Source organism: Bicyclus anynana, chromosome 9, assembly GCF_947172395.1.
Source record: "Bicyclus anynana chromosome 9, ilBicAnyn1.1, whole genome shotgun sequence".
NCBI lineage: Eukaryota > Metazoa > Arthropoda > Insecta > Lepidoptera > Nymphalidae > Bicyclus > Bicyclus anynana.
The window spans coordinates 6,750,379-6,775,758 of NC_069091.1; the positions used below are offsets into that span (position 1 = coordinate 6,750,379).

Sequence of the window (25,380 nt, forward strand, 5' to 3'; positions counted from 1 at the left end):
TGTATATTAGAGCTTCGAACAATGCGTGTTGCCAGTGATGACCTATGGTTCCAAGACTTGGTCGCTAACTATAGGCCTCATAAGAAGGCTCATAGTCACACAGCGAGCGATGGAGTATCTCTGCGTGATCGAATCAGATATGAAGAGATGCGCAGAAGAAGCAAAGTCACCGACATAGCTCAACGAGTTGCGAAGCTGAAGTGGCAATGGGCGAGGCACATAGTTCGAAGAGCCGATGGAAGTTGGGGTCCCAAAGTGCTAGAATGGCGACCCCGCACTACAAAGCGCAGTGTTGGTCTACCCCACCAGGTGGACTAACGACTCAGTATCGTGATGTTTGGAAGGCCCTACAAAAGGCCTTTTTCCTGCAGTGGACGTCCATGATGATGATGATTAGAGCTGGACAATTGCATAAAATGTACAGAGGTGTTTCCTCTGCCTGTAGACAGAGTCTGCTCAGATCTATGTACCGAAACTAAGGTTGAACATGTGTATATTAAGTCCACAGTGCCCGATAAGTGCCCGCACTAAGATACACAGATTTTTCCTATCTCCATCATCATTATCATTGTGCCCAACAGAGCATGTGCCCTCACTATACAATTTATTTCATTTCAAATTCAATTATTTAAAGTAGACTTTATTTACAACAAGTTTATATCTATACTAATCTATACTAATATTATAAAGAGGTAAAGTTTGTAAGTTTGTAAGTTTGTCACATTTTTTAAATGGGGTAATCTTCGGAACTACTGGTCCGATTTTAAAAATTCTTTCACCAGTAGAATGCTACATTATCGGGGAGTGCTATAGGCTATATTTTATATTGCTATCATATATATTAGCCGAGTTGTCACAGTTTTAGTCATACAAGTCGGACTGAAAATCCTCTTAAACAGACTTATTCGCATGCGCTGCCTTAACTATTGTGTATAATTGAAATTAATGTATGGAGGCTTTATGTATCTTTAAAAGTTCTAGAAAAAAGTCCGCGACACCATATATCTATCTTCTATATATTAGCAGATATAGTACCTTTTGTGTTTTAAAAATTATTAATTTTATATACTTAGGTTTACGTCATTATTTATACAACTAAACTTTAATCCTTATTAAAATAAATTATTTAATAATCACAAGGATATTATGAAGATAAGATTTGCCCTTTACAGTATGTTAATTACTTACATAGTTTCGGAGATAATACAAAATTTCTAAAAAACGCAGAAATTCCGCTATATGACGCCCGGCGCTTTCATTTACGTAGTTCCCGTTTCCGTGTGAATATGGGGATCAAACATAGCCTATGACACTCGCAAATAACGTAGCTTTCTATTGGTAAAACAATTTTCCAAATCGGTCCAGTAGATCCAGACATTACCTCCTACAACCACACGAACTTTACCTCTTTATAATATTAGCATAGAAGTCTCTATTTCTCTTGGTCATACCACCACTCGCGAAGGACTGGACCGATCTTGCTAAGGGTAGGAGTAAGATAGAGAAGTTACAGGGTAGGGTAGGGTACGGGTAGGGAAGCGTAGGGGTAGGGTAGGGGTAGGGTAGATGTAGGGGTTGGGTAGGGTTGGGGTAGTGGTAGGGTAGGGTAGGGGTAGTAGTAAAGTTGACATCGAAATTTACGCGGACGAAGTCGCGGGCGTCCGCTAGTAGAAGATAAAAGTAAATTCAAAGCAAACCTTAAAGGCCTCAAACAAGCCTGTAACCTTTAATAACCTCTCCCGAAGGAGGTATTTGACCTATTGTTAGTTTTAAGTGGGCTTACAGGCACTTTTGACTCGTCAAGTTTGTTTGTAGTAGGTACATTAATATTATCAGATAAATTTGTATCTAAATGCTCTTACTAATAAGTCACTGTCACAAGTTCACAACTGAGACGAATTTCATTTGATAATAAAATCAAAACAGAGCTCTAGGTTTATCACAAAAGAGAGCAATTTTCATTTCATTTCATCTCATTTTAAATAATAATAATTAATATCAGCAAGTAAGTTCTACATGACGATAATCTGGTTAAAGCTGAAAAGTAAAAAAAATACAACCGACTTCAAAACCAAAAAACGTAACCAGTAAACTAAAAAGCGAAAAATAACATCATAATATGTTCTACCTGCTGATCAGTATGAAGGCGGTGCTAAGCCGGTGATGTATTAATTCAAGCCATTTAGATTTTGCAGACAGTGTTGTTTCATGTGGTCCTGTCAGAAATGGCTTAAATCAAGACAACACCGGCTAAGCACCGCCTTCATACTGATCAGCAGGTAGAACATATTATGACGTTATTTTTCGCTTTTTAGTTTACTGGTTACGTTTTTTGGTTTTGAAGTCGGTTGTATTTTTTTTATTAAAATTTTTATTATTTTTCCATTTTTAGTGTAAAATTTCATCTCAAACGAACACATCAGACCTCTAATGACAGTCACAACCCATCTTGGTACAAAATTCTCAGCAATACAAATTAATCAAGCCAATCAACAAATTAAAAAAGTCAATCAGATCGATTTGTGCTTAAAAGTACTAAATGGAAAAGTTGACGAACACATTAGACACCCATATAATTTTCGAAAGTTCCCCTCAATTTCTCCAGGATTCCATCATCAGATCTTGACATGATGGCAATGGGACCAAATTGGGACAAATTGAAATCGGTCCAGGCGTCTTTGAGTAATCGGTGTACATACATAAAAAAAAAAAAAAATACCGACCGAATTGAGAACCTCCTCCTTTTTGAAGTCGGTTAAAAAGTATCTAAATACTTTGAGTTTCGGCGACGATTTGACGTAGAATGTTGAGTCAATTATGATTGTTCCGATAGTCGTTTTAGTTAGAGGTCTTATAGCAACAAACTTCGACCAATACCTTAAGAAGCTGTCGCTTAACTGATGATCAAAGATAGGATACAGAAGTGATTCTCGAGACGGTGCGTATTTTGAGGAGGTTCCTCACTCTGGAGGCTCTGGAGCCCTGACCACCGGTTGTCTGGACACTCAAATATCCCGCAGCGGGAGGATTATTTTTTTTTATAGTGTATTGTATTAAACGTAACATTCTTAAAAAGTTTTAAAAGCGGACTAATACTTAAATAAGAGAAAAACAAATATCAATGAACTTTTGAAAAAATATTTAACCACTGTGAAGTCATATTGGTTTTGTTGACTTTGATTTAGGTATAACAAAATAAAGAATATTTCGTAATTTTTTTGCTGGGTTGGCTTAATTCTCTTAAAAATGTACAAAATAGCTTTTGACGAGAAATGCATGGATTAGACGATATAGAACAGAATCTGAAATCCAAAAATATCGCAGTTTGCCTATAATATGTTGTTGCTTGAAAGTCAATCATGCTAAATATTTAGTTACATACATAAATCTACACTATAAAACATTACTCATCTTTGTTAGTCGGATAAAAACTCGTAATTAATTATCTTTAAATGGACCATCATATTGTAATTTTTATGGTTATTATATGGATTATTAAATACCTAGTTATTTGTACACTGTTATTAGATATAATTAACTTAATAATGTGCTTTAATAACTGCCTCGTGGACTTTTGACATTTAATTGCACGCGGACGAAGTCGCGGTTAACGGCTAGTTTACCTAGTAATTATTTCTTATCGCATGAACAATACCGCAGGGACCAGGGTACGGAGGTCAAGGCTCGACAGTCTGAATCTTAAATAAACAATGAAACCAATCGGTCTTTAATAGATAAATATATTTTTTATTCAATATCTTGAGCTGTCTTGAGCATATTGAAATAAATAGCTAAACGTTTGACTCAAAGGCATCCCTGCAACATGCTGTTTTTTTGAGTACAAAGCTTTCGAAATGTCGCTTAGGTATAAGCGACGTTTTTGAGGTAAAAACTTCCAAAAACATTTTTTTTTTTAATTTTTCGACATCTACACACAGACAGCTAAACCTATCATAACAATAGTCAATATTATTATCAGGATCATCGTAACAATAGACCAAGCTTCATATGGCCAAAAAAACGGCGATATTCAATGAAAATTCGAATTTTGAAAAACGGTTTGAAATCAATATCTTCCCTTTTTAGGAAGTTAAAAATGGTCCTTTCCTATAATAAATCCTTACTCACATTTATGCGTAAAAACCGTGTTTAGTTAGGAGGAATTGGAGGCAGAGGTCTTATCCACTGGGCTTTCACGGCTTATTTAGATTTTGTTAATTTTTTTTTTATTTATACATTGTTACAGAAAGAACGGAGTGACAGGTCACCTACAGGGTCCAGGCCGTAACGTGGTGCTGGTGGCTCAACACGCGACTCTCATCGACACGCTGACGGTGCGAGAGACACTCCAGTTTGCCGCCTCGCTGAAGTTACCCCATGCGTCACGCCATGAACGTATTACCACGGTAAGAAATCTCTTTTATCATTTACTAGCGACCCGTCCCGGCTTCGCAAGGGTGCTCGTATGTATGTATAGGTACTCGGTTAAGGTAGAGTTGATTGAAAAGGTAAATAAACATGGTCGTACTGATGACGTCACAAAACCTCTAAGGATGAGCCTTCAATTAATTAAATCGGGAACGAATTATTGAATGAAAGTCTCAAATATATAATAACTAGCGGACGCCCGCGACTTCGTCCGCGTAAAAATTGATGTAAACTTCTCTCCCTCTACCTTACCCTGCTCGTAAGCCTACCCTACCCTACCCTACCCCTACCTTACTCCTACCCTACCGCTAACGCTAACCCTACCCTCCCCCCACCTCCCCCTACCCTAACCCTACCCGTACCCTATCCATACCCTATCCATAGCCTACCCTACCCTTAATCTACCCCTACCCTACCCCTACCTTACTCCTACCCTACCGCTAACCCTAACCCTTCCCTACCCCTACCTTACCCCTACCCTACCCGTACCCTACCCCTACCCTACCTTACCCTACCCTACCCCTATCCTACTCCTCCCCTACCCTATACCTTCCATATCCTTCCCCTACCTCTACCTTGCCCCTACCCTACACTACCCCTACCTTATCCGTACCCTACCCTACCCTCAGCAAAATTGGTCCAGCCTTTTGAGCGTGGTGCAATGATTGTCGGGGGTAATCTCTGGATCTACTGGACCGATTTGGAAAATTCTTTTACCAATAGAAAGCTACATTATTTGCGAGTGTCATAGGCTAAGTTTGGTCCCTATATTCACACGGGAACGGGAACCACGTAATTGAAACCGCGGGGCGTCATATAGCGGCATTTCTGCGACTTTCAGAAATTTTGTATTATCTCCGAAACTATATAACTAATTAACATACTGTAAAGGGCAAATCTTATCTCTATAATATCCTTGTAATTATTAAATAATTTATTTTTATAAGGATTTAAGTTTAGTTGTGTAAATAATGACGTAAACCTTAGTTTAAAATTTAAATAATTAATTAAAGTACTAAAGGTACTATATCTGCTAAAATATAAAAGATAGATATATGGTGTCGCGGACTTTTTTGTAGAACTTTTAAAGATTCAAAAAGCCTCCATACATTAATTTCAGTTATACGCAATGGTTGAGGCAGCGCATGCGAATAAGTAAGTTTTTCGGTCCGACCTGTAAGAGAAAACCCGCGATAACTCAGTAGTTATATATGATAGAAATATAAAATATAGCCTATAGAATTTTCAATCCATCCAATCCAATTTCAAAGAATTGTTACAAACTTACAAACTTACAAACTTACAAACTTTACCTCTTTATAATATTAGTATAGATAAGTTTATACTATAGGACGTGCCGTGATAGCCCAGTGAATATGACCTCTGCCTCCGTTCGTTCGAATGCAGTCTGGAGCATGCACCTCCAACTTTTCAGTTGTGTGCATTTTAAGAAATTAAATATCACGTGTCTCAAACGGTAAAGGAAAAACATCGTGAGGAAACCTGCATACCAGAGAATTTTCTCAATTCTCTGCGTGTGTGAAGACTGCCAATCCGCATTTTGCCAGCGTGGTGAACTATTGGCCTAACCCCTCTCATTCTGAGAGGAGACTCGAGCTCAGCAGTGAGCCGAATATGAATTGATAATGATGATGATGATACTATAGGATATCTTTATGGTACGCCTCGCGTCTGCCGACCGCTGCCAACCGGGAAGAAATTTACAGCCCGCCTATGAATCTCTTTTACTCGTAGTTTCTCAACCGCCATCATGCGATGCTTCGAAGCCGCTGTGGTCCCATTAAGGAGCCTGGTCACGTACACAACCAAAAAAAATAAAAATAAAAAGGCCAAGTGCGTATCGGTCCACGCGCATTGTAGGATTAGATTCATTTAGCACTTTAACCCCTTATGTAATGGACAAAAATACCGATAACGATACCCCACATAATGGGACAGCAAATTCATCCTCACTTTACATGTAGGGAAAGAACCCCAAAAAAGGCTTTTTTCGAATTTTCTTTTTACCAGTTTAAATACGTAATTAAACTCTACTAGTGTAACTGTTTAAATAGCAATTGCTGCTTAGCTGTTATAGTTTTCCTTTTAATTTCATTATTTATAACCGTTTAACTAAGGATACTTGACTTTAAACTAAAAATAGTTTTTTCTATAAACTTAACCCTAGAATTTTACAAACGGATCCCTAAATCGAAAAATATTGGTAGAAGACCCCTCATATCTTTCAAAGACCTATCCAACGATACCCCACACTATGAAATAAACGAGTAAAATAATTTCATCTCCACTTTACAAGTACCCTAAAAAAATATTTTCCAAAAATTTATTTTAAGACTTTGTTCACATTTTGAATGTACATGCTCATGCTTATTTACAGCTTTTTAGTAGATGCAATGCGTCCGATACGTGCGATGTGGATTCAGTGGACGCTTACCATTAAATTGCGTTTAATAAAATAAGTTATAAAACAGGTAATCATGGAAGCAATAAAATAATTAAATGGTAAATACTGACCCTATATACAAGGTAACTTGACGCACGATTCTCACAAACGTGCTTCGTGCATAGGGTTGCATGGATAAAGCCGGTCATACCTACTTGTAGGGTTTTTGTCAAGGCAAGGTTTTTGACGGCCTCCGTGGCGCAGTGGTATGCACGGTAGATTTACAAAACGGAGGTTCTGGGTTCGATCCCCGGCTGGGCCGATTGAGATTTTCTTAATTGGTCCAGGTCTGGCTGGTGGGAGGCTTCGGCCGTGGCTAGTTACCACCCTACCGGCAAAGACGTACCGCGATTTAGCGTTCCGGTACGATGCCGTGTACAAACCGAAAGGGGTGTGGATTTTCATCCTTCACCGAACAAGTTAGCCCGCTTCCATCTTAGACTGCATCATCACTTACCATCAGGTGAGATTGTAGTCAAGGGCTAACTTGTAAAGAATAAAAAAGAAAATTACGGTATCAGGGTCTGGCGGGACCGGGACGGATAGACTTTTTATATGTCAGTCAAAAGAGAAAAGCAATGTCCAAAACATGCAATAAAAGCCTATTATTTTTGTGTTACCCTTCGACCTCATCGGCTCATATATATTTATTTTTTACGATAACACTTAATACGTTTAATTTGAACGAAAAGGTACTTCAAGTTTAACCTTATCTGCCCCCAGTAAACCGCATCTTGGGATATTGCCTAGTTGAGTGATGATAAATGAGTTAAGTGAGTCTTTAATGTCCGGTTTCAAAACTGACAACCCTATTTATGTAGATACTGGCGTGTAGAAGGAGTAAAACATGGCGTGGTTATGTATTAGAAATAGCAATGCAATAAACTGGTTCAGTGATCACAAATCATCTAGAATCTAGATAATACCTACCTACCTAATTATACAAGGGGATTACGTAGTGAAATATCTGTATTTAATTATATTTACGTAGGTATGTAATGACTATTATTGATTAGTCTCGCTCGACCAGAGAGACCTATCCTTAATCTACAGAGTGTCCCGTAAATGATGGATAAAACGCAAATAGTAAACATACCACGTAATTATTTTGAACTATTTTGAATAATTTTGAAAAAATCCCTAGGGTGAAAAGTTATATTTTTATTCGAATTTTTAATTTTTTTTCTATCTTGAATCAGCTATCTTGTAGCTGGTGTACCTAATTAAGATTTTAAAGTTCTGATTTTTGTTAAACATTACCAACGTACTGTAGTATTACTTTTTAACCGACTTCCAAAAAGGAGGAGGTTCTACGTTCGGCTGTATGTATGTTTTTTTTTTTTTTTTTATGTATGTCCAGCGATAATTTCGTCAATTATGGACCGATTTTGAAAATTCTTTTTTTGTTTTGTAGGGTTTACTTCCAGGGTGGTCCCATTTTTTTCATGTCAGGATCTGATGAAGGCATCCTGGAGAAATTGAGGGGAACTTTCGAAAGTTGTAGAGACGGCTAGCACGTTTGTTAGTGTTTCCATAAGGTATTTTAAACCACTACAACTTTATGAAGGTTTGGAGTTGGTCTGATGATGGAGCCGAAACACAGACGATGGAACTCGTCAAGGATTTACAGCAATCACCTTTTGTTTGGGCTTGATTAATTTGTATTGATGAGTACTTTCCACCTATATGGGTTGTGACTGTATTAAGGGTCTGGTGATGAAGACGAGGGACAGTGAAGAGAACTCCTCGACGGTTCACAGTAGCTACCTTGTGTTTGGACTTGATAAATTTGTATTGATGAGAACTTACCACCTAGATGGATTGTAACTGTATTAAGGGTTTGATGATGAAGACGAGGGGCAGTGAAGAGAACTCCTCGACGGTTCACAGTAGCTACCTTGTGTTTGGACTTGATAAATTTGTATTGATGAGAACTTTCCACCTAGAAGGATTGTGACTGTATTAAGGGTCTGGTGATGAAAACGAGGGACAGTGAAGAGAACTCCTCGACGGTTCACAGTAGCTACCTTGTGTTTGGACTTGATAAATTTGTATTGATGAGAACTTTCCACCTAGAAGGATTGTGACTGTATTAAGGGTCTGATGATGAAGACGAGGGACAGTGAAGAGAACTCCTCGACGGTTCACAGTAGCTACCTTGTGTTTGGACTTGATAAATTTGTATTGATGAGAACTTTCCACCTAGATGGATTGCGACTGTATTAAGGGTCTGGTGATGAAGACGAAGCACAGTGAAGAGAACTCCTCGACGGCTCACAGTAGCTACCTTGTGTTTGGACTTGATAATTTTGTATTGATAAGAACTTTCCACTTAGATAGGTTGTGACTGTACACACGCAGTGGGTATGCTAACACTAAAAATAAAAAAATAAAAATTTTAATAAAAAAAATTCAACCGACTTCCAACTCAAAAAATAACTTTAACTAAAAAGCAAAAAATAACATCCTACCTATGTGCTACCTTCTGATCAGTTTGAAGGCGGTGCCAAGCCAGTGTCGTGTTTTAATTAAAGCTGTTTCTGGAATAACCACAGAAATTTTGTAGTTTAAACGTATTTAATTAAAACATCACTGGCTTGGCACCGCCTTCAAACTGATCAGAAGGTAGCACATAGGTAGGATGTTATTTTTTGCTTTTTAGTTAAAGTTATTTTTTGAGTTGGAAGTCGGTTGAATTTTTTTTATTAAAATTTTTATAAATAATGTTTTATTTGTTTCGTAGAAGAAGCTTTAAGTGCAATAATTATTTTTCTTTCATTCATATCATCACATGATGAAATTTTTATTGGAAACTAGTGGACCCGGTCAAGCTTCGCTTTGACTTATGTGCACTTCTTCTTTATCCCTACTCTACACTACTCTACCCCTACCATACCCTACCCCTTGACTCTTAAACGTTTGTATGGGAAATAGAAAAGGGTTGTTTTTATGGTTTTCCCGGCAATAATTCTAATTTTTCTCACCTTTTAAACCTTCCCTATACCTCCACGAACATTTGAAGACCAAGATAAGATAAATCTGTTCAGCCGTTCTCGAGTTTTAGCGAGACTAACGAACAGCAATTCATTTTTATATATATAGATTTCCAAAAATGCCAAAATATGTTATAATAACTGTTAGTGAGATGAAATAATATTTTAATTGTAAAAGAACATTTGCATAGGTAATATAATAAATTAGTTGAATGTATAAGTAATTCAATAATTGAAAGATCAACATAGGTATATTTTAAAAATTTAACATGTACACATTCTAGCAAATAAATAATAATGATTTCATTTGGAAAGGCATCTACGCGTGTGAAACAACTTGTCAGAACTATTTTATAACTCTACGACATCTGTGATCATTTTACAGATGGAATCAGTGGCAAAGCAGCTGGGTATACGAGAGGTGTTCGACACTAGAGCCGGGAGACTGTCGGGCGGCGAGCGCAAGCGACTGACTATAGCTTGCGAACTGCTGACCGACCCCACAGCCATGCTGGTCGACGAACCCACCAGGTAGGCAGGTATTACTTTGCTACATTACATCATTAGGTATGACACTAGAGACAGGAGACTGTCGGGCGGCGAGCGCAAGCGACTGACTATAGCGTGCGAACTGCTGACCGACCCCACAGCCATGCTGGTCGACGAACCCACCAGGTAGGCAGGTATTACTTTGCTACATTACATCATTAGGTATGACACTAGAGACAGGAGACTGTCGGGCGGCGAGCGCAAGCGACTGACTATAGCGTGCGAACTGCTGACCGACCCCACAGCCATGCTGGTCGACGAACCCACCAGGTAGGCAGGTATTACTTTGCTACATTACATCATTAGGTATGACACTAGAGACAGGAGACTGTCGGGCGGCGAGCGCAAGCGACTGACTATAGCGTGCGAACTGCTGACCGACCCCACAGCCATGCTGGTCGACGAACCCACCAGGTAGGCAGGTATTACTTTGCTACATTACATCATTAGGTATGACACTAGAGACAGGAGACTGTCGGGCGGCGAGCGCAAGCGACTGACTATAGCGTGCGAACTGCTGACTGACCCCACAGCCATGCTGGTCGACGAACCCACCAGGTAGGCAGGTATTACTTTGCTACATTACATCATTAGGTATGACACTAGAGCCGGGAGACTGTCGGGTGACGAGCGCAAGCGACTGACTATAGCGTGCGAACTGCTGACCGACCCCACAGCCATGCTGGTCGACGAACCCACCAGGTAGGCAGGTATTACTCTGCTACATTACACCATAGCACATATAGGTAAGACACTAGATCCGGGAGACTATCGGGCGGCGAGCGCAAGCGACTGACTATAGCGTCGAACTACTGACCGACCCCACAGCTATGCTGGTCGACGAATCCACCAGGTAGGCAGGTATTACTTTGCTACGTTACGTCATAGCACTTATAGGTAAGACACTGGAGCCGGGAGACTATCGGGCAGCGAGCGCAAGCGACTGACCATAGCGTACGAACTGCTGACCGACCCCACAGCTATGCTGGTCGACGAATCCACTATATATTAGTATATTGTATTACTCTGCTACATTACATCATAGCACCTATAGTATACATGCAACATGCTTGTATAGTAAAGCGAAAGCTTGTGAGCACCATTTTGTAAAAGTTGAAAGTTTGTCAACCCACGCCCCCTACCATAGCATGGACAATTTTGCAGTTTGGACTTGGACCATAATAGTGTTTAAATACACAGTAATACCCATAAACACAGTGCTATTCTCTCCACTTCTATACTAATATTTTAAAGAAAAAGGTATATCTTTATTTGTAAAAAATAAACTTTAAAAACTACTCGACCGATTTGAAAAGTTCTTTCATCAATGAAAAGCTAAATTATCAGGAAGTAAAATAGTCTATAGTTTAACCCCGTATTACCTTGGAAATGGGAACTACTTACGCGGATGAAACCGCGGAGTTCTGTTTGTTCTACATATTTCGTTGAACGTACGTTGAACATTTTTTTTTATTCTTTACAAGTTAGCCCTTGACTACAATCTCACCTGATAGTAAGTGATGGTGTAATCTAAGATGAAAACGGGCTAACGTGTTAGGAGTACGTTGATAATCCACTCTCCTTTCGGTTTCAAAACGACATCGTACCGGAACTCTAAATCGCTTGGCGGTACGTCTTTGTTAGTAGACCAGCTAGACCTGAACCAATTAAGAAAACCTCAATCGGCCCAGCCTGGAATCGAACATCGCATTAAATCCGAAGTGTGTGGAAAAATGAAATGAATGTGCTTCCGTGAAGCCAGAGAAGTGACGAGAAGGGGTGTTAACTAAAAATTGTCATTATTTTTGCGTAGCGGACTAGACTCCGTATCGTCGATGTCAGTGGCCCAAGCTCTCAAATCCGTGGCAAACAGTGGGCGGACCGTTGCCTGTGTGATCCACCAGCCTTCGTCTCAGCTGTTCAACTCCGCCGATGACGTCATACTCCTCGCCAACGGCAGGACCTTGTACGCCGGCGCGATCGCAGATGTACCAGATTTACTTAAAAAATTCGGCCTTGTGTGCCCACTTTATTACAACCTGGCGGATTACCGTAAGTTGCTTACAAGTACCTGTCTATTGGCTTAAGTTGTTCTCTAACGTAAAGAGTTTCTTAGGGTTCTGTAGTCCACAAGGAACCCTTATAGTTTCGCCATGTCCGTCTGTATGACTGTCCATCCGTCCAAATAGTGTGAAGTAGTGTTGGAACATCTTTAAATGATGTGAGGGGTCTTCTGCCAATATTTTTCAATTTAGGGATCCTTTTGTAAAACATTAAGCCTTTAAGAGCTATTTTTTGTTAGAGTCAAGTTTCCCCATCCTCTACCGGCTATAAAAGGTTGTTTAAGGATACTAACATTTTTGAGGTTCCTTCCCTACGTGCAAAGTAAGGATGAATTTTTAACGTCTATCCTATGGTGTGGGGCATCTTTATCGGTATTTCTGTGCATTAAGTACATAAGGGATTAAAGTGAACTTAATATACGGAACCCTACACTGCGTGTGGCCCGACGCTCACTTGGCCGGCTTTTGTATAGTAATAATAATTGAAGGACCATATGATCCACGTGATGGTACCTAATTGGAACATCGTCGGCTATAAACAGACCAGTCTGTCTTAGGACATATATGGATATCATTATCTATAAAGAACACATCCTATAAAATACCACCCTGTGTCCATAAATCTGAGTCACCATGGTCCTATAATTAGACTGTTGATTGGAACATAGCAATGCTCCGGGAAAATATACCTACTAAATGCACAAATTGATGGGGCACTGCCATGCCCCCAGATAGACAAGGCGATAGTATACTTTGACGATAGTATAACCTGTAGCGTAATTTGAAAGATTTAAAAACTTACGAGTACAAATAGTTACTACAAGTACCTAACTATGTATAGGTTGTTAAAGAAAGAAAGAAATTAAATATATTTTCTTTCTTTCTTTCTTTTCTAAATTCCTGATTGTTCGTAGTTTTGGAGATCGCAAGTAGTGAATGCGCCAGCCAATTACCACAATTAGAAAAAGAAGCCAACACATACGCCATTGAAATGAAAAAGATAGCAGATAAAGAAGCTCAACACAGGAATGGAAAAGGTATCTAAATGTTTTTTTTTTACAAAGGTTCATAAAATTTTGAGCACAAAATTAAATATGATTAGATATTTATACAGACAGATATTTGCTTAGACTCCGCGTTATTATGGCTATAAAATTGTTACTGAAAAAGGAAATGTAGCTCCTCATCATCCATCACCATCATCATTTCAGTCATGCAAAATGGACTTGTTCCGCCAGTATCCAGCGACTCCCGCTTGATCTGTTTATTTTGCCGGTGGGAGACATCGGCCGTACCTAGTTACCACCCTACCGACAAAGACGTACCGCCAAGCGATTAAGCGTTCCGGTACGATGTCGTGTAGAAACCGAAAGGGGTGTGGATTTTCATCCTCCTAACAAATTAGTCCGCCTTCCATCTTAGATTGCATCATCACTTACCATCAGGTGAGACTGTAGTCAAAGGTTAATTTGTAAAAAATAAAACTAAAATATATTCAATGGTCCACCTAGTGGAGATCGACCAACACTGCGCTTTCCGGTACAGAATCGCCATTCCAGCACCATTTATGACTTCAACGTCCATCGTTTCATCGATCTACACTTATCTGTTACTCTAGTTAAAGAAAAGTAGTCTTCTAGAATATCGAGGTTAAATGGTATAGCGGTACCTAGGTATATGCTACGAGTAATTACCTAGGTAGATTTATGTTTAAATATTAATTAACCATAAGTATGAATTATTTAACTATAAATATAACAGGTTTGCGTAGGTAATAGCTATTATAAACGCAAGTTTGCAAGATTAATTGTTTTGTTACACATTTGCAAACAGCAAAAATAATGTTTTGTGTGTTTTATTTTTAAATGTGCAATTATCATCAAGATCTTGGAAAATATTACAAAATCAATACATTTTGATAAACAGCAATAAAATCACTTTTTTATAATGGGTGCTTAAAAGGGGCAGCTAGAACCTACTTTTGGGCCAAGTGAGGTCAATACTAAACATCCGCTAATGTGGATAGGTATATATCAGCGGCGAAGTGTCCATACAGGCCGATTCCCACCGGGTTACCTTTTAAAAACCCATACATATATATTAATTGTTGTAATTATACTTATGTAATATGTATGGATGAATGAGATACCGAAGTTGACGGTATGAATTTATTTTTCTTTGGGACGGCTTACCTTCGTCAAAATTCCATCTTTCGCCACTGGTACTTACATAAGACGGGAAGCCAGTTATAGCTATAGCTACGCCTGTAACAATTAATTTTGGCTTTGAAATGTAAATAAGATTTCTAAGTGTCTAAATATCCCAATTCGTATTTATTTCCTGATACCTCCTAAACTTCAATAATGTTGGATGTTACAGATAACTCAGCCGAAACAGAAGCTTTACTAAAACCAAACATAGACTACACGGAAACATACGCGGCCGGATTCGGCCAGCAGATGTGTGCACTTTTACATAGAGGGTACTTGGGAGCCCTTCGAGATGTCTACTTGACACAGGTAAGTCCGGTGCATATAGATCAACATCGTCTTTGTTACTAAAAATCTTTTTAACAAAGACAATTCAACCGACTTCAAAATTACTGAAATAAACAAAAAAAGCGAAAAATAATATCGTATGTGCTACCAAGTCCGTGGCGTATTAATTAAAGCCATATAATATCTAAGATAGGATGTACAGTTTGTGACACTAAAAAAGTGAATAAACTTATTTTCTTTCTTTCTTTCTTTCTAAAGCCATCACACCACAAATCAAGGGAAAGAACCATCTGAAAATCCTAAAACTTTATAATTTAAACGGCTCGAGTTAATTCATCACTGTGTTAGCCCCGCCTTTAAAGTGATCAGAAGGTAGCACATACAATGTTATTTTTCACTTTTTAGTTTATTTTTTGTGATTTTGAAGTCGGTTGAATTTTTTTGTTAGAAGATTTTATTTTTATGTTTCTAGTGTGTCCTAGCCATCGATCGTAGATCGTTAGATGGGCCTCAAAGCGTTGCGGAATTGTCATTGAGTACGTCATCACTCGTAACACATTTCTCTTTATTCATGTTGTGGCTTGTGTTTTTACACTTCAAAAAGAACACGGAGGCATAATTAAGGGATTAAAATAATAAAAAAAAAACAGTAAATATTTTTTCAAGTCTACGTCCACTCACAGCTTGTTACGTACTAAGATACGATGTGCGTGCACGTCTTCGGGTAATGACATAAAATTGTGCGTTCTTTAGTATGGAGGAGCACACCTAACCATTTATATCGATGGTCCTAGCATAGTGAACGAAAGCGCCACAGCACGGGAAATTACGTTATTTTAATTTTAACACAAAATTACTGAACCGATTTTAATGAAAATTAAATGAATACCTATCTGAAAGTAGACTCTTTCAAACGAAAAAATAATTTTCACAATTGGTTAAGAAATGACGAAGTAACAAACATTAAAAAAAATCCAAACACGTCGTATTGAGAATCTCCTCCTTTTTTGAACACGGTTATAAATGGTGGCGTTGAAAGAGATTTTACATTACAATTACATCAAAACCCATTCTCAATGTGTTTGGGTCGATTAGTTGTCGTGTTACTTTGTTTTGGACTTTATTTCAAGTGCAGTAAGGTAATATTAGTAGTTAGCAAAGACGAATCAATCAATGTCTGTCGCAAAATATGCGCCGATCCTTAGAATCCTTGACCCTATACTTACTCTATGCCTACATAAATAATTATTATCAGTTATTTATCGTTGTAGGTATATTCTGTTGTTACTTGTAATGCTTCTGGCACTCCAGTTTACTATCAAACACGTAAGACAACTTTAGATTGATAATGCCAAATAGGTATAATACATATAACTAGCTGACGCCTCGCGGTTTCAAACGCGTGGTTCCCGTTCCCGTAGGAATACGAGGATAAAATATAGCCTTCCTCGATAAATAGGCTATCTAACACTGAAAGATTTTTTCAAATCGGACCAGTAGTTCCTGAGTTTAGCGCGTTCAATCAAACAAACAAATTCTTCAGCTTTATAATATTGGTATAGATTTTATAGCCTCAATAGCTCAACGGTAAGAGCGATCGGACTCATCACCGACGGGTGATGGTTCGATCCCTCGCCCCGTTAATCTATTGTCGTACCCATTCCTAACACAGTCTTTCCCGACTAGTTGGAGGGAATATTGGTCATATTTAAAAAAAATAATAACAATAAAATAGGTAATTGATTCCATGCAACCATGCAAGGAAAATCTTTAGGATAATTAATTATAAATAAAATTAAGTACAGTAGGGAAATACTTCATTATTATTTTTTTATAAAATATACTTGGTACTCTAATATTCGATACAACTTTTATAATTTTAATATTGAAATATACAATTTGAAACATGTGCCTTATTCCAATCGGTATGTAGGCACCTAGATAAAAATATTATTATAGTGCTTCGACTCTGTGCAATACTGTGGCAATAATAACAAGCAATAATAATCACAAATACTCATAATGATAGAATTTGCGTATGTAGTTTGAATGTTCCGATGGACAATATTTTTATCTAAAAGTAGTTGAAGGTCGACGGCGTTGGGTACACAGTATAGTAATGATAACTTGTTGTACCCCGATAAAAACTTCCTCATTAAGTATCTAGTACGTACGTACGTCATCAACCCATATTCGGCTCACTGCTGAGCTCGAGTCTCCTCTCAGAATGAGAGGGGTAAAGCCAATAGTCCACCACGCTGGCCCAATGCGGATTGGCACACTTCACATACGCAGATAATTAAGATAATTCTCTGGTATGCAGGTTTCCTCACGATGTTTTCCTTTACCGATTGAGACACGTGATATTTAATTTCTTAAAATGCACACAACTGAAAAGTTGGAGGTGCATGCCCCGGACCGGATTCGAACCCACACCCTCTGGAATCGGAGGCTGAGGTCATATCCAATGGGCATCTTTAATAGTACACTTTGTTATTCTGTTACAGATAAGGGTCACAACCCACTTCATAGTAGCACTATTACTGGGCGCGTTGTACCATGGAGCGGGAGCTGAAGCCAGCCGTATGGTGTCCAACACCGGATGTCTGTTCTTCTTTTTGCTCTTCCTCTATTTCTCCAACTCTATGCCAACCATACAAACTTGTAAGTGTAATTCACGCTATTCTTAGTCTGGCTAATGAAGACACTGAAATGCCCTGGCCTAGGCCTAAACTTAAAATGTTACTCGGCATTCTTCAATCTTTTTTATTTATTTATTTATTATCATTTATTTATTTTTAATAAAGGATTAATAAATAAATACCTACAAACTGCCTACAAAATCAAAATAAAACGGCACAAAATGAAATGCCGTTTTGGAGGTTTTTTTTAACTTATTTTCCACTTACCTACGTAGGATACAGCCACATACCCTAATTATGTTTAATCATCCTACCCTCCGTATAAGTACCTACGTTCTTACCGAAATTAGATTATTTCATATATTTCAGCGAAATTCACGTACCTACCTAATCATTTTACACAAAAGCCGTGATAGCCCAGTGGATATGAAATCTACCTTCGATTCAGAGCGCGTAGATTCGAATCCGGTCCGGGGCATGCACCTCTTTTCAGATAAGTGCGTTCAATATCACGTGTCTCAAACGGTGAAGGAAAAATATCGTGATTGACCTGCATACCTGAGAATTTCTCTACGAGTGTGAAGTCTGCCAATCCGGATTGTTCCAGCGTAGTGGACTATTAGCCCAACCCCTCTCATTCTAAAAGGAGACTCGTGCTCAACAGTGAGCGGAATAATTGCTGTAATGATGATGATTATATGTTACATCATCACAATAATGCATAAAATTATTTGAATTAAAATTATAATTAATTATGATACCATACAGTATTTAGTCTTGTTAGTTTAAAAATATTTGCAATATTCCAGTTCCAGTGGAGTCGACTGTGGTGTTACAGGAGCACCTCAACAAATGGTATTATTTGACCACCTACAGCGCTGCTAAAATAATAGTGGACCTGCCAATACAGGTAAATCATCATCACTGTTATATACCAACTCGTAGTTCTTACTATTTTTTTAACCGACTTCAAAAAGGAGGAGGTTCTCAATTCGGTTGGTATTTTTTTTTTTTTTTTTTTTTTTTTTTTTTTTTTTTTTTTTTTTTTTTTTTTTTTTTTTTTTTTTATGTATGTACACCGATTACTCAAAGACGCCTGGACCGATTTCAAAAATTCTTTTTTTGTTTGAAACGGTATAGTCCCCATTTGGTCCCATTGCCATCATGTCAAGATCTGATGATGGAATCTTGGAGAAATTGAGGGGAACTTTCAAAAATTATATGGGTGTCTAGTGGGTTCGTAAACTTTTTCATTTAGTACTTTTAAGCACTACAATTTTATGAATATTTAAAATCGATCTGATGATGGAGCCATAAAACAGACGAGGGAACTCCTCGGCGATTTACAGCAGTTACCTTGTGTTTGGGCTTGATTAATTTGTATTAATGAGAACTTTCCACATAGATAGGTTGTGACTGTCATTTAGGGGTCTGATGATGAAGACCAAGGTCAATTAAAGGAACTCCTTAACAGTTTACAGTAACTACCTTGTGTTTGGACTTGATTAATTCGTATTGCTGAGAACTTTCTACTTAGATGGGTTGTGACTGTCATTAGGGGTCTGATGTATTCGTATGAGATGAAATTTTACACTAAAAATGGAAAAATAATAAAAATTTTAATAAAAAAATACAACCGACTTCAAAACCTAAAAACGTACCCACTAAACTAAAAAGCGAAAAATAACATCATAATATGTTCTACCTGCTGATCAGTATGAAGGCGGTGCTTAGCCGGTGTTGTCTTAATTTAAGCCATTTCTGACAGGACCACATGAAACTGTCTGCAAAATGTAAATCTGTAAGATATTCTCACATGGCTTGAATTAATACATCACCGGCTTAGCACCGACTTCATACTGATCAGCAGGTAGAACATATTATGATGTTATTTTTCGCTTTTTAGTTTAGTGGGTACGTTTTTAGGTTTTGAAGTCGGTTGTATTTTTTTATTAAAATTTTTATTATTTAATCCATACCTTTATTTTTTTCTTTAAAAGGCAGCCTGTAACTACAATCTCACCTGATGGTAATTGATGACACAATCTAAGATGTAAGGGTTTACTTGTTAGGAGTAGGATACTAAACCGCTTTTGATGAAATATGGTATAGAGATAAATTAGAACTTGTAGCAGAATATAGGGTACTTTTTATTCCGGAAAAATCTATGCTTTGTAAATACAGAATATATATATAGTTAGTACCCTAATTATAAAATTATAATATAGTATTATTTTCTAAGGTATTTTTTTATTTATCGTAATATGATATGAGAGACGTGATAGCCCAGTAGATATGACCTCTGCTTCCGATTCCGGGGTCCTAAACCAATCCGAGGCATTCACCTCCAACTTATCAGTTATGTGCATTCTAAGAAATCAAATATCACGTGCCTCAAACGACGAAGGAAAACATCGTGAGGAAACCTGCATACCTGAGAATTTTCTTAATTCTCTGCGTGTGTAAAGTCTACCAACCCAACTCAACCCTCTCAAAATGAGAGGGGTATAGACCAAATAGTCCACCACGCTGACCATTGGGCCAGCGTGACTATTTGACCTATACCCCCCTCATTTTGAGAAGATTCGTACTCAGCAGGGAGCCGAATATGGGTTGAATTTTAAGGCATTCCTCTTTCAAACTAGACGTACTAGGTAAATCTGAATTAGTGAGTAGAACTTTTATAGTTCCTTATGGTACGTACATTAATTTCAGTTACTATGTGCAACAGTATTCGTCTTCCCGGCGTGGTACTTAACGTCGCAGCCTCTGGAGCTCTATAGGATAGGACTGGCGTGGCTCATCTGCGCCCTGATCACCATCCTAGCGCAGACATTCGGCCTCGTTATAGGTGCTGCGTGTGGAGTCAAGGTAAATATGAAAATCTTGTCTTGGGCTTACTATCTTAGCTGTGGCGGTTTTACAGGAAAGCTAAAAGTTTGAAGGCTTTATAGAGGCGGCAGATTATAAGGAGCGGCAATTTTTTTATCTTAGTGAAGAAAAGCGTCAAAATTTAGACGCGGCAGATTTTAAGGGGTGGCAAAATCGTGCGTCTTTTGTTCAAATTAACGAAATCAACAGGCATAATGAAGCTATTAGAATTTTATTAGAATTATTTCAAACTAGCGGACCCGGTCAAGCTTCGTTTTGACATAAGTGCACTTATTCTCTATCCCTACTCTACCCTTCTATACCTCTACCCCTACCCTATCCCTACCCTACCCCTACCCTACCCTACCCCTACCCTACCCCTACCCTACTCCTACCCTACCCCTACCCTACTCCTACCCTACCCCTACCGCTTGACTCTTAAACGTTTGTATGGGAAATAGAAAAGGGCAGTTTTTAGGTTCTTCCCGGAAATTATTTGATTTTTTTTCACCTTTTAAACCTTCCCTATACCTCCACGGACATTTCAAGACCAAGATAAGATAAATCCGTTAAGCCGTTCTCGAGTTTTAGTGAGACTAACGAACAGCAATTCATTTTTATATATCTAGATAGTAGTACCTATATGGTATAGAATACAGTAGCTATAATGAAAACAAAAATACGGAACTACCATTTCGAAAAGTTGAGATCCAACAAAATCCCAGTAACGTTTTGATTAACAGACTATTACAAGGACTATGTACCTACTACCTACCTAGGTATATGTTCTCCTCAAGTTTATCCTGTTCTTACGAGTATATCCGTGATCCTGCACTAGAATACCAATGACTTTAAACAACATAGAAGGCGTGCCATGGCGATAATGCCTAGTTTTTGTGATTGTATTGTAACCTAATGCATTTTGCATTATAAACTCATTCAATACACGAACACAGTAATTTTAGTTGATAATACGGACTTACGGTTTGAAATGCTGTATTTTTAAATAACATACATTAGAAGCCTATTATCACGACTTAATATTTTATAGGTATTTTACAGAAACAACTTTTTGTATAGCACACTATGAAACAATAGCCCATCAAATTCAAATTCATAATTCGTTTATTTCGCTAATATTACTTTTACAACGTGAAGTTTGACTTCTTGTAGACTCACTCACTCACATACTTGAATAACTACAATCTCACCTGATGGTAAGTGATGATGCAATCTAAGATGGCAGCGGGCCAACTTGTTAGGAGTAGGATGAAATCCACACTCCTTTCGGTTTTTACACGACATCGTGCCGGAACGCTGAATCGCTTAGCAGTTTAGGTACATCTTTGTCGGTAGGGTGGAAGCCTCCCACCAGCCCGACCTGGACCAATTAAGAAAACTTCAATAGGCCCAGCCGGGAATCAAACCTAGGACCTCCGTCTTGTAAATCCACCGCGCATACCACTGCGCCACGGAGGCCGTCAAAATCTTTAAGCTATTGAAATTTAAAATTAATATTATTATTGTTTTTTTTTTTTCAGTTGGGACTCTTCGTCATCCCCGCCGCGAACATCCCCATGCTAATGTTCTCCGAATTCTTCATCCCTTACCACGAGATGCCAGTTTACTTGCAACCCTTCGCTCTGATATCATACTTCCGTTACGCTTTCGATGCTTTCCTACAAACAGTATACGGATTCGGTAGACCGAAACTGCCGTGCAATAAAGTTTTTTGTTTCTTCAAATACCCAGACAAGTATTTAGATCATTTGGGTCTAACTCAAAATTTCACCAACGATGTTGTAGCCCTGCTTGTGTGGATTCTAATTTTGAAAATTTCTCTCGTGTGCGTGTTAAAATACAGAGTCTACAAAGCGTGCAGATAATGTTGGTACTGTATATTAATTTAACTTAAATCCATGAATTAAGTTTAGACATAAGGTTAAGGTGCTATTCGATATAACAAAAAGTTCAAATTTAATGAACGCGAATTGTATGACTACTAATTATTAATAGTTCAATAATATATTCTTTTAAAATATACACAATACGTACAATAAAATATAATTATCTTAATATTAATTTTACATATTTATAGAAAATAATATTATTATTTTGACATTGACAATAAGACTGGCTCGAGATAAATTATACCGAAGTTTATTTTATTAACAAATACCTACCTGATGATTATGTAGATATAAGTACCTACTTATATGTATGTATATTGTATAAATATAATTGTATAGGTTTATATAAAAACGTATTAATTAAATTAACTACACACATTATTTGACATTAATACGAACAAAGTAGTAAGATAATTTGATTAAATAGATAGGGGCTTATTTAATCTCAGAAGTAGGAATGCTAGATACCTACTTTATCTGTATAAACATACCTACTAATCTATTTGGCTGTAAGATAACAAAATCTAATTTATCTAACGACTTATTAAATAGTTGACCATTGACCCTAATTAAAAAGAGCTTTAGATGCCAAAAAGAGATACATACGTACCTACTAGGCTACGTTCCACTAAGCGATCAAGACGACCAAAATACTCGAGCCTTGGTGGATTTATATTATTTACATCAACGTTCAAAACGCTCCATAATCCATTCCAATTGAGTATATGGTTTCAACGACCGCAAGCAAGTGAAACGGCATAGCTGTAGTCGTGAGCGTAGTCGCTGTGATCGCTTAGTGCAACGTAACCTTAGCAAGATAAAATTATGATATTAAAAGATCCGTATTAAAAACGACCTTCACCCATCTGTTTATTTGATGAAAACTGTTGTATATTTTATATCAAATTTAGTACGTTAAAAATATATGGCCAAACTATTATTAATCATTATAAACTATCATTAATGATAGTTTGACCAAGAGTTTTGAGGTGACCTACTCACAATATATTTTTAACGTTTTTTTTTTTAGTCTGTACAAGTTAGCCCTTGACTACAAATTACAATCTCACCTGATGGTCAGTGATGATGCAATCTAAGATGGAAGCGGGCTAACTTGTTAGGAGGAAGATGAAAAACCACACCCCTTTTGGTTTCTACACGGCTTCGTACCGAAACGCTAAATCGCTTGGCGGTACTTCTTTGTCGGTAGGGTGGTAACTAGCCACGGCTGAAGCCTCCACCAGCTAGACCTGGACCAATTAAGAAAACTTCAGTCGGCACAGCCGGGGATCGAACCTAGGACCTCCGTCTTGTAAATCCACCGCGCACACTACTGCGCCACGGAGGTCGTTTCTAATTATAGATTTTAGACTATGACATAAGTGCACTTGGTTAAATGTAATTAAATTCTACAGTTGTGTTACTCATGTGAGTCAATGTCATGTGACAAATTTTGTTACTTTCAATATTAGATACTTATTGACGTAACGAGCTTTGAAATGAATTCGAAATTAAGTGACACCACAGAAAATGACACTATGCTCTCTTTTTCTAACAGAGATTATTATTAAGCGAATCCTTTGACAAGTAACTGCTTCTGTAGCCAAGTGGCACGACGATTCTTTTTCTACGATCGCAAACGCTTGGAAAACTAGAAAAATGTATGGGAATGACAGATCTCGATCATTTGACCAGTCGATAGCAAATGTCATTCCCATACATTTTACTAGTTTTCAAAACGTTTGCGATTGTAGAAAGAGAATCGACGTGCCACTACGCTACAGGGGCTGGTTGGTATAAAATCACCACCAAAACCCATCATAGCTAATTTAGAACTACTTAATTTAGTTGAAATCAAACCTAGGACGCTCTCTCGCTCACCAGAGATCAAACATATACTTATCTTTGAAATCAGGTTTTACAAATGCTTGCCTATTAGGTACAAGACCTGCTATGCTATTCTGTAACGATATTTTTATAACTCGCAAGTGCGAGTTTCATCTGTCTCTGTTTAACACGATACTTTAGAATGAGAAAGATAGCGGTGAATTCGAAATTCAAAATTCGCACTTGCGAGTTAAACAAAACATCGTTAGATCATCCATGCTGAAGTAAAAAAATTGGTTCCTCGGAAGATATACATGAAAATGTTGTACCTTCTAATTCAGATAATCTCTCTTATCAACCTTACCTTTTAAAGTAGAAAGGGGTTCTAAGATTTTCGTATGAGCGGTGGTTAATGAGTTAAAGACTGCTAATTTGATTTCATTAGAAAAAAATGCCGCCTTGGCATAAAATATAATCTGTCCTGATTTTTTTCAAATGGGTAAAGTTCAATCTAATTCATAAGAGGTATATTCTGGACTGGATATAAATTTATTTTATATACAACTACGAGTACCTATATACTTGTAGATACGTAGAACTTAGACGACAACTCTGATATGTTAACATGATACGTACATTAAACATTGCAACCTTAATTTGTGCACTGTAACAAGTGATTTATTGATGTGATTTTTATAATTATAATAAATTATATTTTCATATGAACTGTTTTATAATTTCTATCCTGAAAATTATTTTATATAAGTAGGTATGTAATTGTAGATTTTATGTATTTAATATACTCATTCGATATCTACATAAGAATTACATTTGCAATTATATCTATGAAGGCGTTAGATATTTTTAGTCGCTAGAACGCGACCGAGAATCTTTTGTCGATAGAATATAATGGAAAATATTGTCTTGTTCTTTTACCTATGATTTCAAACTACTAATTCTGTCCTAGACATTGATATTATATTGATGTAATTTTGTCAATAGGACATCTAGGAAGATGTCCTGTTTCCATACGAGGATAAAATACATCATATCTCTGATAAAGTTGCTTTCCATTGATAATGAATTTTTCAAATCGGTCTAGCCCATTCTATGAAAGCAAATACTCAATTTTTTA

General features: G+C 37.6%; 1 protein-coding gene across 2 annotated transcripts in view; it reads left to right on the top strand.

The window, feature by feature from the left end:
• The window catches only part of LOC112044602 (ATP-binding cassette sub-family G member 4), a 40,732-nt gene extending 15,761 nt beyond the window's left edge, over positions 1-24,971 (top strand). For both annotated transcript variants that reach the window (XM_052883433.1, XM_052883434.1), the window contains exons 3-11: positions 4,247-4,406; positions 10,271-10,416; positions 12,248-12,486; positions 13,412-13,534; positions 14,877-15,016; positions 17,503-17,659; positions 18,447-18,547; positions 20,353-20,508; positions 22,050-24,971. In XM_052883433.1, the coding sequence (XP_052739393.1) occupies positions 4,247-4,406; positions 10,271-10,416; positions 12,248-12,486; positions 13,412-13,534; positions 14,877-15,016; positions 17,503-17,659; positions 18,447-18,547; positions 20,353-20,508; positions 22,050-22,394 (1,567 nt within the window). In that variant the 3' untranslated portion in view covers positions 22,395-24,971. The remainder of the gene's footprint in view (positions 1-4,246; positions 4,407-10,270; positions 10,417-12,247; positions 12,487-13,411; positions 13,535-14,876; positions 15,017-17,502; positions 17,660-18,446; positions 18,548-20,352; positions 20,509-22,049) is intronic.
• The last annotated feature ends 409 nt before the right edge of the window (positions 24,972-25,380 follow it).